Genomic DNA, 16,791 nt, shown 5'->3' with positions numbered 1-16,791 from the left:
CTAGCGCGTTCTTTACTATTCGCAAGCATTTAACAGCACTGGAACCTTAAAAGTTAGCAGCACTATTCACTGGTCACACTCATCGAGCTGCATTCGAGTTATCGATTGTCGTGTCGCCAAAAAAATTAGCTAAGAACAGCAGTAAAAACACGGCAAGTTGTTAATTAAAATAGTGACCCAGTTCAGGAAACGCAACGCCATGTCATGGAAAAAAGAGTTGCGCGTATTGGCCAAGCCATACTATTGGGTCAACATACTGCTAGCCGTCTCATATCTGATTGCGAAGAAGACGAAGGTGATTTGCACGCGCCTCTTCCAGCACGCCGCCCAGGAGGAGGTTTGCGACATGGACAGTCGCGAAGTGGAAATACTCTTCTTTCTGCTCATCGTTGTGATGATACGCTCGCGGAAGACGGGCAGCGTTACGATGATCAACTATTTGACATCGTCGTTCCTCTACACAAAAGTCGCCAATTTAATACTTTGGGGCTATGCTGATTTTCGCTATGGTTTGGGATTTCTACTCATCTGTGTGCTCGTTGGTATTGTGCTGCCGGAGCCCTCGTATCGTGGTCCCGAGCACATTACCTATTTCCGCAACGCACAGGTCTTTGAGGATGAGCTGGCCAGGGATAAGAAGACCAGTTGGTTAATCTGCTTTTATACGGTGTGGAATCCCACTTGTGTTCATTTTGCGCCCATCTTTGCCGAGCTGTCTGCGGAGTATAATACGCAGTTGCTCAAGTTTGGCAAAATCGATATTGGACGCTTTCCGGATGTGGCCGCCAAATATCGCATTTCGGACAGCAGCTTCTCGAAACAGTTGCCGACGGTTATATTGTTCCAGCAGGGCAAGGAGGTGGAACGGCGGCCATGTGGTGATGCCAAGGGCAAACTGCAAAAGTTCTTCTTTTCCAGCGACAATGTACGCGCCACCTTTGGACTGAATCAGCTCTACAAGCAGGCGGTAGAGAAATTGCCACCAGTCAAAACGGCGCCAGTGGAGTCCAAAAAGACCAAATAGTTGTCTCATTTCGATTTTAAATGCTTGTTTGTTGTACGTGCTAACATTTGTTGTTAATTGTCGTTTGTAGTAGTCTTTAGTTGTTATAATTTATTTTGTCGTTTTGCACAAATAGAACAATTGGAAGAATGTCCCGAGGCACGTACATAAGAATAACAATAATCATTGTGTAAAAGTCCCCCATGCAAGCTGTAAACGTTGCCATTGCATTAATTTATTAGTTTTTGGAGCTAAATTCAAGTTATAAATTGTAATTAATAAAATTTATAAGCTGATTTAAGTTCTCGTCTCGTCTAATTTTCTGTGTCTTGTTAGCTCTTAATCAATTTAAAGTAGCGTTTCCGTTGCTCATATACCCTGTTATCAAGGGGGTATATTGACCTTAAAGTAAGTCACAGTCAATTATAATAAAATAATACGATTAAGAGTGAGAGTTGTATTTAAATAAATTATTTCTTAAATGTACTCTGCTTATTACTTTAACATTTATATTAATGATGGTTACCGGTTAACATTGCTGTAGGATATTTCGTGGGCAGGCAACGCTGTTATCGGTTTTGAGCTGCGCTAGCTATTTACAGTGCTGTTCAATGCCATCCGCTTAAGCGTTGTATAGCATTGCTTCTTTGGCGCTCATATAACGTTTTGGTTGTTGTCTCGGCTAAGACTTTTGAAATTTCAAAAATGAAAGAATATTTTATAATCACCTTTAAAGCGCAAGAATATAAGCCATGTGTGTCTTTCAGTAAATCATAACAAATATTTTGCGTATTTTATGAAGCGAAACTAGCGGTGACAGTCGTCGCATGCTCCATAGAACATTCAGTGACTGAGGCTCTCTCTGCTCTCGGGCTGTGTTCCTGTGAATGTGTGAAACAAACAAAAGAAAATAAATGTGTAACAATGCAAAGAGGACAACGGTATACACGGTGCTTCCGGTGTGTTGGTTCGACAGCTGAAAGTGAGGCAAGGTGGCAGTCAGCGCCCCAAACGGCCAAACGAAACACGAAATAATTGTAAATCCTTTTATCCATTCAATATGCATATTTACCAACACAGGCGAGTTTCAATGCACTAACACAAATAAAGCGAATGCACACGTGGGAGAATGAGACAGAGATAAAGAAGGGCAAACGGGGCTTTTGTGGTTAATATTTATATTCTTATTGTATATATTTAGTGAAACATGGCTTGGAAATGGCCATTATTATTGCGTATTGTAATGCATAATATGATTCTCTCCACTTATGCGTGTGACAATTTATTTTATTTAAAAGAAGGCTGGTTGAGGCTCATTCAATTAAAATCAGTGGACGATTATTTTGCTTGGATTGCAAAATGTGAGAATTGTAGCGATTGTGACAAGCAGGAGCGCCCCCCTCAACTGGCAGAAACTGTCAAATACTTCTCGCTCACGAAAATCCAATAAGCAGCACCTTGACAACAACAACAACAACAATAACAACAACAATAACAATAAAATGTATTGTTGTCGCCATTTTGGTACACCATGCAGCGCTGGTCACATTGAATTGATTTTGAACCATTTTTCTCTACTTGCTGGGAAGAAAAAAACTAGAAGCACATTCGCTTATTGAAAACAGCTTGTTTTTACACCTGTGTACTTTTTACGGTTAAATTTTTATTATTTGATATTATATCAATATCATACATAATATAATTCATACTTTGATAGAGCAGTTTCATTTTTTGATTTATTTTTATATATATTTTTAGTGCATTGCAAATTCGTTTGTTTATGTGAAAAAAAACCACCAACTTCTATTACTCAAGATGGCTTTAGCTTTTGTGACAGATTTTATTGCATTTTTATGTCAACAGCAGCTGATGTCGCCCTGCTGCTCTGCTGCTCTGCCTCCCTGCCAACTGTCGACTGAGTTGATATCGTCGCACCTCGCTTGAGGGGCTGGTTTTGTGTATTTCTGTCAATTGCTTGCAATTGAATTAAACTTGAAGTCACTGGCAGGTGGTGCTGGTGGTGGTGGTTGTAGTGGTGCTCGCCGAGAAAAACCACTGCGGTCAGCAGCCAGCCACCGAGGAGAATAAACCAGCCCAGGCGCATTGCGTCCAGATCGAGTGCCTTAAAGCTGCGGGTGTTATCAATGTGGTGGACATAGCCCGCGTTCAAAGCATCATTAAAGTCGGAGACTATCCAATGCTGAAAGAGACCGATGCTCTGGATTCTCATTATAAAATGCTTGAGGGGTGACTCCAGATGCGAATCTTTCCGCATCGGATAGCCAATGACAGGTGCACCCAGGCAGACTGAGGAATAACGAAAGATGGGCTTGTCGGCGTATTGCTGCTGCAGGGCAAAGAATTGCCAACGCTCCACGGTAAAGGGATACGCGTAGCTGACATTAAAGTGGAGAAGAGCACTCACCTGCTCCCCAGCCTCGGAGCCAATGACAAGACGTTCAACCTGCTGCTTTAGATGTGGCGGCACTTGTTCCAGCAGCATGCGCACCTCATGATGCTTGGACAGAATGCGTTGCTGCTGGGCGATGAGCTGCTCGAAGGTGTTCACCTGCTCTCCGACCAGGGTGGCTGTCAGAGAGCTGCTCAACTGATTCGAGTACCAGTTGGTCACAAAGAAGCCTAGAACCGAGAGCTGCAGGGCGACCAGAAAGTATCTAAGAGAAGGTGCGTAAGTATGATTCGGTGCACTGAGGAATAGCAATTGACAGAGCGCCACCAGAAAGCTCAAACCAGGACTGTGACCCAAGCCCGGTCGGAGCCAATACAGAGCCAAACTAATGTAGATCACGGCAAAGAGGAGGAGTATCCAGCTGCTCCAGTGGAACGGACGCAGCAGGTACATAAAACGTGGAATCTCATTGCGCACTGGCATTATCAAACAGTTTTGAGCGATGTGCAGCGGATAGCTGAGAATGCCCAGATCGCGATCGATGCTCACATATGGATGCATGGTGATCTCAAGTTTATTTTCACCGATCAGCTTGTTGATGCGAGTCATGTTGACGTTACTCTCCAGATTCAAAATCTCTCCGGCATTGCTGATAATCAGCCGAACATTGTGTCGATGCAGGAACTCGGCGAGGACACGGTAACCATAGCCACGGATGAGCAGGACACCCGTACGCTCATCCCTCAAACGGAATACACGCGGCAAATCATTCTGTGCCGGCGTGGAGATCACATATCCATGCAAATTGTGTGGCATGTGATGTGGAAAGAGTTGACTGGAGTGCTCCAATTTGATTTCATAGTAACGCACTGAGGGATACGGCGTATAAGTGTAGATCCTTTGCCGGTGCAGCACCAGAACTCGCATGAACTGTAGACTCCACAACTTGGCGAAGATGTTACGCAACGCCAGCTGATTCTGGAGTGCATCCAGGCTGATGATGAGCTTGCTCTGGCGTAACCTGCTCAAACGCTCATCGAGATGCCACCAGATGTGCTCCACGGCGCTGTGACAGAAGAGTAAACTCAACGCATCGTTTTTGATGTGATTCCTCAGCGGATTATAGGTATCGGGCTGCTCCTGAGTGCCATCGAATTGATAGCTTGCAACACTCAAATTGTTGTGCAACCAGTGCAATAATTGATCCATCTGCTCGCGTTGCACATAGCTATTGAGGAAGATGGGCGTATTCGTCCAGCGTTGTTGACCTGCGGCATTGTGTAGCACATCCCGGACGAAGCTCAGATTGTGTGATTCCAGTTGCTGTTGCTGGGGCCATGTGGCAAGCAGCAGCAGCGTCGTAGTTGCCAGTTGCATGGCCAAGCGGCAGTTTGCTTACTGTGCCTCAGGACGTTGCCAGCAGCAGCAGCAGCAAGGACACTTTTGGGGCGCAGCGAACCTAATTTATATAATTGAATTTAATCGACAAGCTGTGATTGAACTTATCAGTGTTTGAGATGGAAAATTGGCTACTCAATACTTAAATGAAGTACTAATTGGCACACTCACATAATTAACAGACTTCATTTAATTTGTGCACATAAATTCGGTTCTGGTTGACTTAAATTCTATGTCAAAAATGACACACAAATATTATATATATTTTTGGCTATTTTTGGCACATGATCGAGTGCCCAGCGTATTTATTTATAGATACAAATTTAGCTAGAGATCTTTTCTGTTTTACAAAAATATTTGAAGAAAAAATGTTGAAAAAAAAGTAAAGTCTTCTCCGTGACAATGCATATTGCAGCATTGCCGTGACCAGGATTCGAACCTGGGTTACCACGGCCACAACGTGGGGTCCTAACCACTAGACGATCACGGCTATTGAAGACGCTTGAATAGCCACACAAAAATAGCGCATACAAATTGGAAAATGTATCGCAGCAGTTGGCCAAGCTTTGCTACGGTTTGTCTACAATTGCTCTGAAAGACTTGTTTATGGAGCATGTACGCCTATAACGAGCAGCTGCAGCAATAACAACAACAACAACAACAGAGAGAAATAAACCAAAAAAAGAATCAGCGGTGAAAGGCAGCTGCGAGCGAGACCCACCCAACCCAAACAAAAATACAAAACAAAAAACAAGTAAGAAAATAACTCAAAGACAACCAAACAAACGACCGACCAGCAACCAATAAACAAGATTTTGGTTTATGAATGAATTTAAATTTCAAACAGCAGAGAAGTGCAGGGTAAATGGGAGGAAGTGGGGGGTGTATTGGGTGCTGGGGTGTTGCTTGACTCGAGTTGGCATTTCAATTCATTTTGCTATCAGCAGCACTTTATGGCCCTAGCTCTGCTTTCGATTGTAGAACCGAGTTGGGTCAACTAAGTATAAACAATTTGATTATGTTTAAATTTTTGTTACGTTTTAAGGTCTCAATTTAAGAAAGAAAATACAGATTAACTTCTGTCTGGCATTCAAAACTGGTTCCTCGTTCCAAAAATAGATTATCTTGTCGCTGAAAATATAAGGCTCATAAATATTCAACTGATAACTGAGTATAATCTATGTGAATAGATTGTTTAACCTTTGGGTTCATTGGAATCGGAGTTAAAGTAACACATATTCGCTAAAAACAAGTTTGCTTATCAGCAGACACAAAATTAATGCACTTTTCTAATTGAAACCAAATTATTATTTTACCTTTGGGGCATTCTATTAATTTGTTCAAACATGTGTGCTCAGACCCATTAAAAAGATGAAAGCAATCCCTTTGCGTTTACCATTTAGCATTTTATGTTTTGCATTTGTGTGTGCACAATTGGATTTGTACCTTTTTTTATGATTGCGTGTTTATTCCAATTCCAGGACGAGGCTTAAGCGCCAAAGTCGACTCAGAGATACCCAAAACCTAATATTAAATTTACAAAATCTAATAAGCTCTTGATTTCGGAACACTTTAAGTGGAATTATTTTGGAAAACCTATATACCCTTTGCTCCCGGCAAACAGAATTAACTGACAACCTTTAATGACTTGCTGACTTGAATGCGTCGGATTTTATAACTCCCCAGAGGCATTTAAATGAGTTATGTTTGTCGCCACCCAAATATGTGTGAGTATTTTATTCGTTCTGCGATTGCTACACAAATGGAATACATTTATCGGCTTACGAATGATGCCCATATTTTTGTTTGGGCAGATAAGAAAATAGCCGTGTTTGCTTGTCATCAACATAAATTGCACGAGCGGCGTGTAAAGTATGATTTATAAGCAAGCTGCTTGCAAATCGAATTGTATTTATAATTTAATCAATAAGCGTTATGCTTATAATGACAAAGCAGATGCATATTGGACTCAATTAATTATATTAAAGCGCTTACAAAAAAAATGAGAGCACACCTTTGAGCATTCCATTTCCACACACAACCTGAATAATTGGCATCAAATGCAACTTCAAAAGTTGCTCGGCAACAGCAGAATATATATATATATATTTATGGAAAATCAGACACTTCCTGTAAAGAAGTTTCAATTGTCGACAACTCAAATAAACTGAAAATATCCCGTTGAAACCGGAATTCGTAAAATAATTTTTTACATTTAATGATTTTGTAATTACCCATAAGCAGAATATTATTTCAATGGCACTTTTTGTTTTTATTGTGCGCCATTTACAAATAATATAAAGCTGGTTGCGGTGTATGGAGAGGGGTGTGTGGAGACTGAGGCTCAAAGTGGGTTGGGCTTGCAGTCTTTTTTTTAACACCACTTTGGCGTTACGTGCTGAAAGTTCTTATAATGTATAAAAAAAGAGCTATAAAGTGTTTACATGTGAGCTGAAAATGTACAAGCACACACACATAGCCACAACACACATAGCCACAACACACCCACACACACACATACGAACAGGAATACGAACACACCCACACAGAGACAGGAATCCGTAAAATTTTTTGCACGGATTTTACTATTTTTGTTTGCAATTTTTGTGGACTGCTTTTGTGTGTGTGAGCGTGCGTGTGTATGTGTGCTGTGTGTGTGTGCTGTGTGTGACTATGTGTGTAAACATTCGCGCTCTAATAATTACGCAAAAGAGTTGGGCTATTTACAAGTATTGACCGTATGACGATAACATACAAATATGCAAATTTCTGTGCCGTATTTACAAATTAATATTTGATGGCAAACAACATAAAAAACACACAGAGAAATTTAGCTCCTTCGCCCGCGAGGAGAGTGGTCCAAATGTGGTACGGCTTTGTGTGCAGTGTAATTCAGAATAGAGGTCAAAGGGCAGCAAAAAACTGCGATTAATAATTGCGATACAGTGGTTCAGATAATTTAAATAAATAACACAAAATACAGTTTATTAATTGCCATTTGTTTTAGTACTTTTTCGATTTATGTTTATGAAGATGATTTAATAAATTTTTTGAGCATATTTATTTTGGTACAATTTGTTTACCCATCAAACAAAAAACATTTTAGTTAATATATTTTTTGTATTTACTTTGTATTGCCATCGACTGCATACAGTGGCTGCTAATGATATGCAGACTGCCGCCAACCAGTCTGCCGCGTCTCAGAGTCAGAACTGAATCGTTGATTCCGTTTGGTTTGGCTTGTTGCATTTCAGATTTTGTGAGTTGCGATAATTTGCAGTTGTTCGACATTGTTGGCAACAGGAGCAGGACTAAGCCCCGCCCCAACGGAGTCACAGCAAGTTAGCACTTCAGCTATAAATGTGGCCTGCAACGCGAATCGTGCAAATAGTCAGTCAGCAAAATGATAGTGGATCACATCTATTCACCTGTCAGTTCGGATATACCGCACGCTTTCGCTGTCAATGATACGCGAAACGAGGGAACACTGTACTGTGGACCCCATTTCAAGTGCATGGAGACATTTGCAAACGTGTTTCACTACCAGCTGCGGCTGGATCATGTAGCCAGCTTGCCTCCGATGAGCGAGTTGCAGGAGCAGATGGCCGAGGGAGGCTACAATGTGTCGCTGCATGGTGTGAGCATCAGGACCATGTTGCTCAATTCCTCATCGAATGTCAAATACAGTTATCCCATCGAAGTGGGAAAGTATTGCGTTGCGATTCCCCTGGCACCGGAGCTGTCCAAATGGATGTATGTGGTGTGGCCATTGGGTCGCTATGTTTGGGCAACACTCTTCCTTGGCATCTTCTATGTGGCATTCCTGTTGCGCTACAATCAGTATCCGGAGCGCATATCCAGCCCGTACAGGCGGAATCTGCTCCATGCCATGGCACTGCTTATGTACAGTCCCAACATGAATGTGCATTTGCCGCTTATAAGCCCACCCATAAGGATGATCGTCTTCTACACGCTGCTTTATGCCCAGGGATTTATAATATCCATTTATTACTTTAGTCACTTCACAAGCTACAATATGAAGCCGGTTTTTGTGAAGCCCATTAATACGTTGCAAGAGCTGATTGAGTCCGGGGTGCGCATCATTATACCAGACACTTTGCTGGAGGAGCTGCGGATTGTACCCTTTACGGATATCGCTTCGTTGGAGGCACAATTTGAGCCACGCAGCTGACCGGACTATCAGGAACTGCTCACGCATCCATCTAGGAACTATGCTTATGTGTTCACCCATGATACTTGGAAGTTCTTCGATCGGCAACAACGTGTGCTAATTCAGCCATATTTTCAAATGTCCAAGATCTGCTTTGGGGGCGTACTCAAGGCGTTTCCCCTCCAAAGGGAGGCGCCATTTGCCTCGGCCTTGGATCGCTTTGTGTTGTATGTGCGTGAGGTGGGTCTCTGGAAATATTGGGAGGAGATGGCCTTTATCTATGCCTTGCGTGCCGATTATGCAAACATTTTTGTGGACAGCTATTCCGTGGAGCCATTGAACGTGGAGTTCTTTGCGATAGCCTGGATTGTACTGGCAGTGGGTATACTCACAGGCCTTGTGGTCTATGGCCTGGAACATTTGTGGTGCCGCTGGGAAAAGTAGAGACTAAGAGCGATATATATTTGAACTAGTTCATCGAGTGAATTGGAACATAACGAAAGAAAATTGCTAGCTTGAAAAGGTGTAACTAAAAAACAGGGTATAATCTAGTCGAAAATAATCGTTAAGCCTTCAAAAAATGAACTGGCTGCATTTATAGCCAAACATGATCCAAGGGATTACAAAAACAAATTACTTATCGTATGTTTGACCAGTTCGTAATAAGCTCATTCGTTATGTAAAAATGTAATATTAATCATCGAACGAAATCGATTAAATCAACTTTAATGTTCCCATTTGTTTTAATTGTTATGTTCCAGATAAAGCTTGTAGTTTGTAACTGATCCCCTGGGCACTTTCCTAAAACTACAAATACGTTTAAATGCGTAACGAGCCGTCAACATTGCGTATACGAGTCGTGTGCTTCTTGAAGTTCAGTCATGAATTTATTGAGAGGAATACTTTGCATATTCATATTTCAATGGGGCTATGCCTTCAATTTGAAATATATTAGCAGATTAGTACTAACTTTTAATACTTTTGCTGCATTTCAGGATCTGGGGTGGTACATTAGTCAGCAACTGGACGGAGACCATATGGATAATGTGGAGAAGTTCATACGTACAATTGACGATGCTTTTGAATTGACTCAGATAGTTAACACGAATAACTCGGAGATGAGGGCAATCTTATCAGCTGTGAGGCGTAATCAGGCCAACTTTGTGTTCACCAACGGACCCAATGATCCCATCCTCCAGATTGCCAATAAGGTACTGATCGGCAGGCACTTCAATCTACTGATCATCATTATAATGGACAAAGTGAGCGATATGGAACCGATGTATGACATATGTCGCTTCCTCAACCGCTATCAGTACGAGAATTCCCTACTATATTTCGAGTCTGTCGATGGGATCAATCAATTGTTTGGCGCCAGCGAATATCCACAGATGACGATCGAAAATCGCACAGATCTGCGAAAGTTTATGCAGAAGAAAATGAAAGAGATTTTAAATCTTAGCAAGAATGTGGGTGGATACCAGTTTGCGACACCATTGCGAGAGGATGTACCACATTTATTTCGTGTGGGAGAACGTTATGAGGGAAGCACTTATCGCATCATCAACACCTTTGTCAAGCATATCAATGGCAGATTTAAGGAGTGGGAATTACCACAAGATGCACTGGGTGGAAGGGCTGTCAACATGAAGCAGACACTCCAACTGGTAAGGGAGCGACAAATTCAGTTCTCAGCCCATGCCTACGCCTTGTTTATGCCTGACGATGAGCTGGAGAAGAGCTATCCACTGTTGGTGGTCCGCTGGTGTCTGATGGTGCCACTGTATAATAGTGTCTCCACCTATTTCTATGCACTGCAACCGTTCGATTGGACTGTTTGGTTCTTTGTGCTGGGCACCTTTGTACTCTTGAGTTTGCTGGAGCTGCTCTGGCTGTGCTTGGGTTCGGCGAATGCGGCTGAGGGACCCACTGTCGCCCTGCTCAACTCCTATTGTTATATAATCAATATATCCACTGGACGGCAGTTGTTACACAAGCCGTCTGTCATTCGCTTCTTGCTGCTGTTTGCCGTATTCTTTCATGGCTTCTTTTTGTCGGCCAATTATACATCGACTTTGGGCAGCATTCTAACCGTCAATCTTTTCCATGCTCAACTTAATACTATGGACGACATTATAATCGCCCAGCTTCCAGTCATGATCATCGACTATGAGCTGGAGTTTCTGTTGCAAGCACACACCGAGCTGCCAGTGGAGTTCAGTAAACTGTTGCGACCTGTGGATAGTGGAATTTTTGCTCAACATCAATTGAGCTTCAATAGCTCCTTTGCGTACTTTGTCACCGAGGATACCTGGCAGTTTTTGGATGGCCAGCAGCAGCATCTGAAGCAGCGCCAGTTCAAGATGAGCGACATTTGCTTCGGCTCCTATCACCTGGCATACCCCATGCAGAAGGATTCATCGCTGTGGCGTGATCTGGAATACTTTACGTTCCGGGTGCACTCGTCCGGACTGCTTTACTACTACGCCCGGATCAGCCTTGAGTCTGCTATGCATGCGGGATTAGTGCAACGATTGCAGGAGAACAAGGATTTCGAATCGGCGGGTCTCCAGCATTTGGCTATTGCATTCTTTTTCCTTGTGACAATGTCAGCAATTGCAGCTATCGTTTTTGCTTTGGAAGTGTTTCTAGCACGCAACTCGAGAAATTAATTCTTTAATTATATATAAAAATATACAAATGTTGATGCATGTCTATGAAAAACAACAATCGACATTTATATTTTAAAATGCAAAATAAATTGGAATGCAGAATGAATGCAAATGAAATATTTAATTTAATAATAATCTCAATGCGAATTTGCACGTATTTTAAATTCCAGTTGACCTCAATATATGGTAGATATATATTTTCATTTCGATAGAATCAGTTTTGCAAAATTCAATGCATAATTGTCACTCTACAAAAACAAACTGCGTTTTTTGTAGTGAAAACAAGTACAAAAAATGCAAATAAATTCAAGAAAAATCTTTAAACTTTTCCATTTTCAATTCCAAAATTCACCAAAATATATAATTTTTAAGAACATAAAAATTGACTCACTTAATGAATGGTGGTATAGCTGAAGATATATATTTTTATTGTAAAGATGTGTATAAAAATATGTGTTATAAAAATCAATGAAATTTGAAAATCCTCCGATTGCATATTCATCGTCTACCGGCTCTCCTGCGTCTTCTGAAAATCCTGCGCAGTTTGTTGTACGACTTCAGGCAATACTCTTCAAAGACGTGCTGATGCCACTTCATCTCGAGGATAAAGGTGAGCCCGGCGAGGACTAGTCCAACGCACCAGGTGCGCATCATGCTGGAGAAGAAACTCATGCTGAGTGGCACCGGAGATTCATTGACAATAGTCCACTGATAGACCCCCATATACATTGCCTCCCAGAAGGCCTCCCACTTCCAATGATGTCGCAGACCCGACTCCTGAGCAATCAGTATAAACTCCTGCAGCGGTGAACGCAGATGTGAATCCAGAGGCAGGGGATAAACATGATAGAAGGGACCCGAGCAGATTGACGTTAGCTTAAACACGGGCACCCTCAGATTCCGCTGCAGCATGTCAATCGTTTCCCAACGATCGCTGGACATAAAGTAACCATACGTTGCGTTCAATTTATCGCGATGACGTTGAACAACACGAGTCTCCCCCATATCCACCTGCTGCATGAATCGTGGCGAATACTGTTCCGGCATGCTAGCGAGTGCTTCATATTCATAGTCCACAACCAGTATCCTCAGGTTGGCATCGATCACATCCTGCATGCTGTTGACTTGTTCCTCCTGCAGAGCAGTTGTAAAATAGCTGGTCATCTTGCTGACATACATGTTGGAGCCAACCAAGCCCATGATGGAGAACATGGCAAACAAGTATCTCATCCTTAAGGTGGCTATCTTGATGACCGCAATGGGTGGCATATTTGTCAGGCTGCAGACGCACTGCAGCAGGGCGGCGCTGAAATCCCTCGGACGATTTGGCGTACAAATCCATATGGAAACACCCATATAAAATATGATTGCAATCAGGATAAGCCAAACATCATCTTCTAATGCTTCCTTCACGTACAGCTCCTGCATCGAGCCGTTTCTAAAGGGCACCATCAAACACCAATCATTGATGGCAATGGGATAACTAAAGCTCGTTGAGTAGTTGGCAGCGAGATCCGTATAGGAGTGTATCAGGGTCTCATAGACACCTTGGGAAACCAGTTCCAGCAGATAAGGTAAATCGAACTCTTTATTCATCATATCTGCACTCGTATCCTTCAATGTGGCATTCACATAATCCAGAAAACCCAAAAACAATTTTGCACTCGAGCCGAAGATAGTTTTCTGATCCGCACCCTTAAACACCCGGGGCATGTCGTACATGACGGGTGTGCTCACCACATATTTATTCATATGCCTATTTAAAGGACGAAAGAAATCAGCATCCTGCCAAACTTGCGTATAATTCACAATGCTCTCCGTTGGATACGGATCCAGCTGGTAGACATTTTCACCAATCGTCAACAGGAAGGAGTTGATGAACTGCTTCTCCCATGCCCAGCGCAGCACATTCTTACAGATGTTCGAGAACTCGGTGAATGTGGTAAAGTTATTGTGAATGTCGCCACTGCTCAAATAGGGAAAGAGTATGAATATTGTCTTTAGCCATCGCCTGCTTGTGAGTGATTTTGACGCCACTTCCATAATGGGATCCGTACGATCTGTTGTTAGGACCAGGACCAGGGATGGTGTGCTAATCATATCCCTTAACGTATTACTCATTCCCTCATTGTTCCTTACAATTATGCGGGGTACCAGCGGAAAGATCAGCCACATCTGATTGAAAAAATGTACTGCGCCGGGTGTGCTTAAACGCAGCTTCTCCGTTATGTACAAGATTAGAGTATGAAAATGATGCACTCCATCGATGCTCTGCACAATTTTGAATACAAATGTGGTGTTTATCGCTTGCAACACCTTGGTGCCCTGCACATTTGGGCGCGCAGTATTGAACATGAGCTCCATATTTATGGAACGATTGTCGATTCGCAACTGAAATGCAAGGTTGACGTGTCCAATCCAAGGCGCATTCCTGCCTTGCGTGTGATCCACTTAATTCCTAGAGTTGATGGTGTTGATTATTGCATTCCAGCACCGAAAGCTTGGCATTTTCAACGAAGCTAAACGCAACCAGCCACGAGCTGTTTATTGGCAGGCAATCAAAATTGTTTACATTGGCCGACGGACAGGAGCGCCAGCAGAATATAGGAAGAAGGTCCTTTAAAAATATATTAGATATGCATTCTTATTTGCACATAAATCAGAGCTTTACGGAACTCCGAATTCCACAACTTTTTGCAACCCCTTTTTGGGCCTCACTTTTAGGAACGGCGTCTCTGTGTGCAAAAAATGAAAAAGCAGCTGTGTTCGGCATGCCGACGCTGAAATACCCTTGCAGATCAGAGAACATCTGCCCAAAGTCAGATACGATTATTGATTTCAAAAAACAACCGATATTTTCCTATATATATGTGGCAAATGAGTATTAAATGTTGCTGGAAAAAAATGCTTATCAAGGAATATATAGAGTAGTTTAATCCGACTGACTCCGATTCAAAACTGAGTCAGTTACATATATAATTAGATAGGAAGATATATATTAAGATTATATATATATATATATATATGTATATATATAACAAGATTACACTGACAGGGCAGGGTATACAGGGTATAAATCAACATGCTGTTTTGTGTACTTGTTTATTGACTCATAAAAAGTGAGAAACCCTTTTATTTAAATCTTATCTCAAGTGCAAATCGTTCACATTGGCTATTTAGCCGTATTTATGCGCAAAGTTCCATTTAATTGGACAAATCGTTGCTGGACACGCAATTTGACTTAAAGACTTAAAAGCTTGACGCTTAAAGTGTCATTATTCTGGTGCATGGGCCTCGTTAGCAATTAAAAATCATGCACGCAGGCACACACACACACACACACAGAGAAGCACACACACACATTGATTTCACTGAGTATTTAAAATGTGTTGCCTACTTTTAGGTGTTCGATTACTAAACGCTTTCTCTGTGGTTGGTTGTAAGTGGAAATCCTTGTTGCACATTCTTCAGTTGGCTTTAATTGATGTGAAATTTTATAATTAAGCCGAAATGCTAGCAGAGCAGGCTAAGCTTATCGAGTTGCGTTCTACAGCAAATGCAATTAGCCAACAAACAACACACACACAACACACAAGCAGAGAACATACAAAAGCCAGCTTAAAACATTTATGATTGATGCTGGGGCCAAAAGGTTTTTCGCGCCAATGCATTTAACGCTTGCTATTATTGGCCATAATGCCATATTGACAGAGTTTGTTGCCTGCTTTTTTGTTTGCTCGATGATTTGTCAAATTCGGGGATTTGCTGCTTACGTAATTGTAATGCGCATTACTGTAAGTCAATTTCCAAAAGCAATTGTTGTCACATTTCCAGAACCTCTCAAAATACATATACACACACACACTCACACACACACTCACACACACACTCATACACGCATAGTTGAGTATCGTGCGAAGCAAAGCAGCTGGCCAACACCTGAAGCTACACTTCACTTGGCTAACGTGTTGGTTGGGCGAAATGTAAGTGACGCAAATAAAAAATAAAGAAAAGAAATATGCTTAGAGACATAAGACAAGCATTTCAGCATTTCAGCATTTTATTTTCTATTTTTTTTGGGTATGTGGTTTTTAATGTGTGCGCCCCAAGCGCTAAAATACATTAAGCCAGCTTGTTGAGCCGCCATTCGCTATTTTTTCATTGGTTTATTTCAAACGCTGCGCTTTCTTATTGTGTGTGTGAGTGTGTGTTGGAGTGTGTGTGTGGGGTGTCTTCACACTTTTTTATTTGCCATTGCATGATGAAGAAAATATTTAAGACGATGCCACAGCTTAGTTGATACGCGAAAAATTGTATTTATTTATACTTTATACTACTTATAGTATTTAACACACTAAAATCCATACACTCTGCGAATTAATTTATAAATTTGACAACTCCATTAAAATGTACTATCTTTCTTTGTATCTCCATTTTTATTTTGTTGTCCAACAGAAGTATCTTATTTCAAATTGTTTTAGTTACACTTTTTCCACACAGCGCAGCTCTAAATGTATCATGTGTAAATATGTATTCCGCTATGCATGTGTGTATTTCTGTGTGTATGTGTGTGTGTTGGTATGTGTTTTGGTGTGTTGTTATGTGCTTTTGCCATTTGGCAGCGGAAGCGAAATGTTGCGAGTGTTGCAAAAAGTAGTTGAAGCGAAGGCCCTCGAGTTGTTTCTCGTTGCCCGCCTGTTCACGTCAAGTGCCAGCTGTTGGCCTCCTGCCTCCTCTGTCCTTGTCTCTGTATACATGTGTGCGTATGTGTGTGTGTGTGTGTGCTGCTGTGTCCTCCTCCATCCGACAGTTGGGGCTGCACATTCGACATTTAGCGTCACCCACTCGCTTACCGACGCCCTCGTCTCGCCCCCTCTTGTATCAAGTGGCGAGCAGGTGTATTTGACTGGCACCGCAGCATGTGTCGAAACATTTCAACCACTGGCCAGCTGTGCATGTGTGTGTGTGTGTGAGCGTGTGCTTGGCAGCAACTAACTGTTAAGCGAAATTACCGCAATCTCCGCACGTCGAACAATTTTTAATGCTGAAAAATGTATTTTCTAATTTTTTGCTCTTGCCAGAATGTGTTCTCTCTTTTCTCAACTGACCTGAAGTTTATTTTGGCTTTTATCAGTTC

At 41.9% G+C, this 16,791-nt stretch overlaps 5 protein-coding genes and 1 non-coding gene across 6 annotated transcripts; 3 read left to right on the top strand and 3 right to left on the bottom strand.

Moving 5' to 3' along the window:
* The first annotated feature begins 25 nt into the window (after window positions 1-25).
* On the top strand, window positions 26-1,483 carry LOC6568731 (thioredoxin-related transmembrane protein 2 homolog). Its single transcript, XM_001995141.3, has one exon. It carries the CDS (start codon window positions 200-202, stop codon window positions 1,022-1,024), a length of 825 nt encoding a protein of 274 aa, XP_001995177.1. The 5' UTR covers window positions 26-199; the 3' UTR covers window positions 1,025-1,483.
* Window positions 1,484-1,846: 363 nt separating this feature from the next.
* Window positions 1,847-4,790, bottom strand: LOC6568732. Its single transcript, XM_001995142.2, has 2 exons — window positions 2,939-4,790; window positions 1,847-1,884 (listed from the first exon to the last, which is right to left on the bottom strand). Exons 1-2 carry the CDS (start codon window positions 4,788-4,790, stop codon window positions 1,847-1,849), a joined length of 1,890 nt encoding a protein of 629 aa, XP_001995178.2.
* Window positions 4,791-5,229: 439 nt separating this feature from the next.
* Window positions 5,230-5,301, bottom strand: Trnah-gug. The gene has a single exon. It is a non-coding gene; the product is annotated as a tRNA-His (tRNA).
* A 2,913-nt stretch (window positions 5,302-8,214) lies between these two features.
* LOC6568734 lies at window positions 8,215-9,426 on the top strand. Its single transcript, XM_032741089.1, is given in 1 exon segment — window positions 8,215-9,426. A coding segment is annotated over 1 exon segment (1,212 nt).
* Window positions 9,427-10,019: 593 nt separating this feature from the next.
* Window positions 10,020-11,654, top strand: LOC116805912. The gene has a single exon (XM_032741090.1). It carries the CDS (start codon window positions 10,020-10,022, stop codon window positions 11,652-11,654), a length of 1,635 nt encoding a protein of 544 aa, XP_032596981.1.
* A 498-nt stretch (window positions 11,655-12,152) lies between these two features.
* On the bottom strand, window positions 12,153-14,018 carry LOC6568735. The gene has a single exon (XM_001995144.1). The coding sequence runs from the start codon at window positions 14,016-14,018 to the stop codon at window positions 12,153-12,155; it is 1,866 nt and encodes a 621-aa protein (XP_001995180.1).
* Window positions 14,019-16,791: the final 2,773 nt, after the last annotated feature.

This window comes from Drosophila grimshawi, unplaced genomic scaffold, assembly GCF_018153295.1.
Source record: "Drosophila grimshawi isolate 15287-2541.00 unplaced genomic scaffold, ASM1815329v1 contig_1367, whole genome shotgun sequence".
Lineage (NCBI taxonomy): Eukaryota > Metazoa > Arthropoda > Insecta > Diptera > Drosophilidae > Drosophila > Drosophila grimshawi.
Note: the sequence above shows the minus strand (reverse complement) of the source record. Positions and strands in the feature narration are given on the sequence as shown.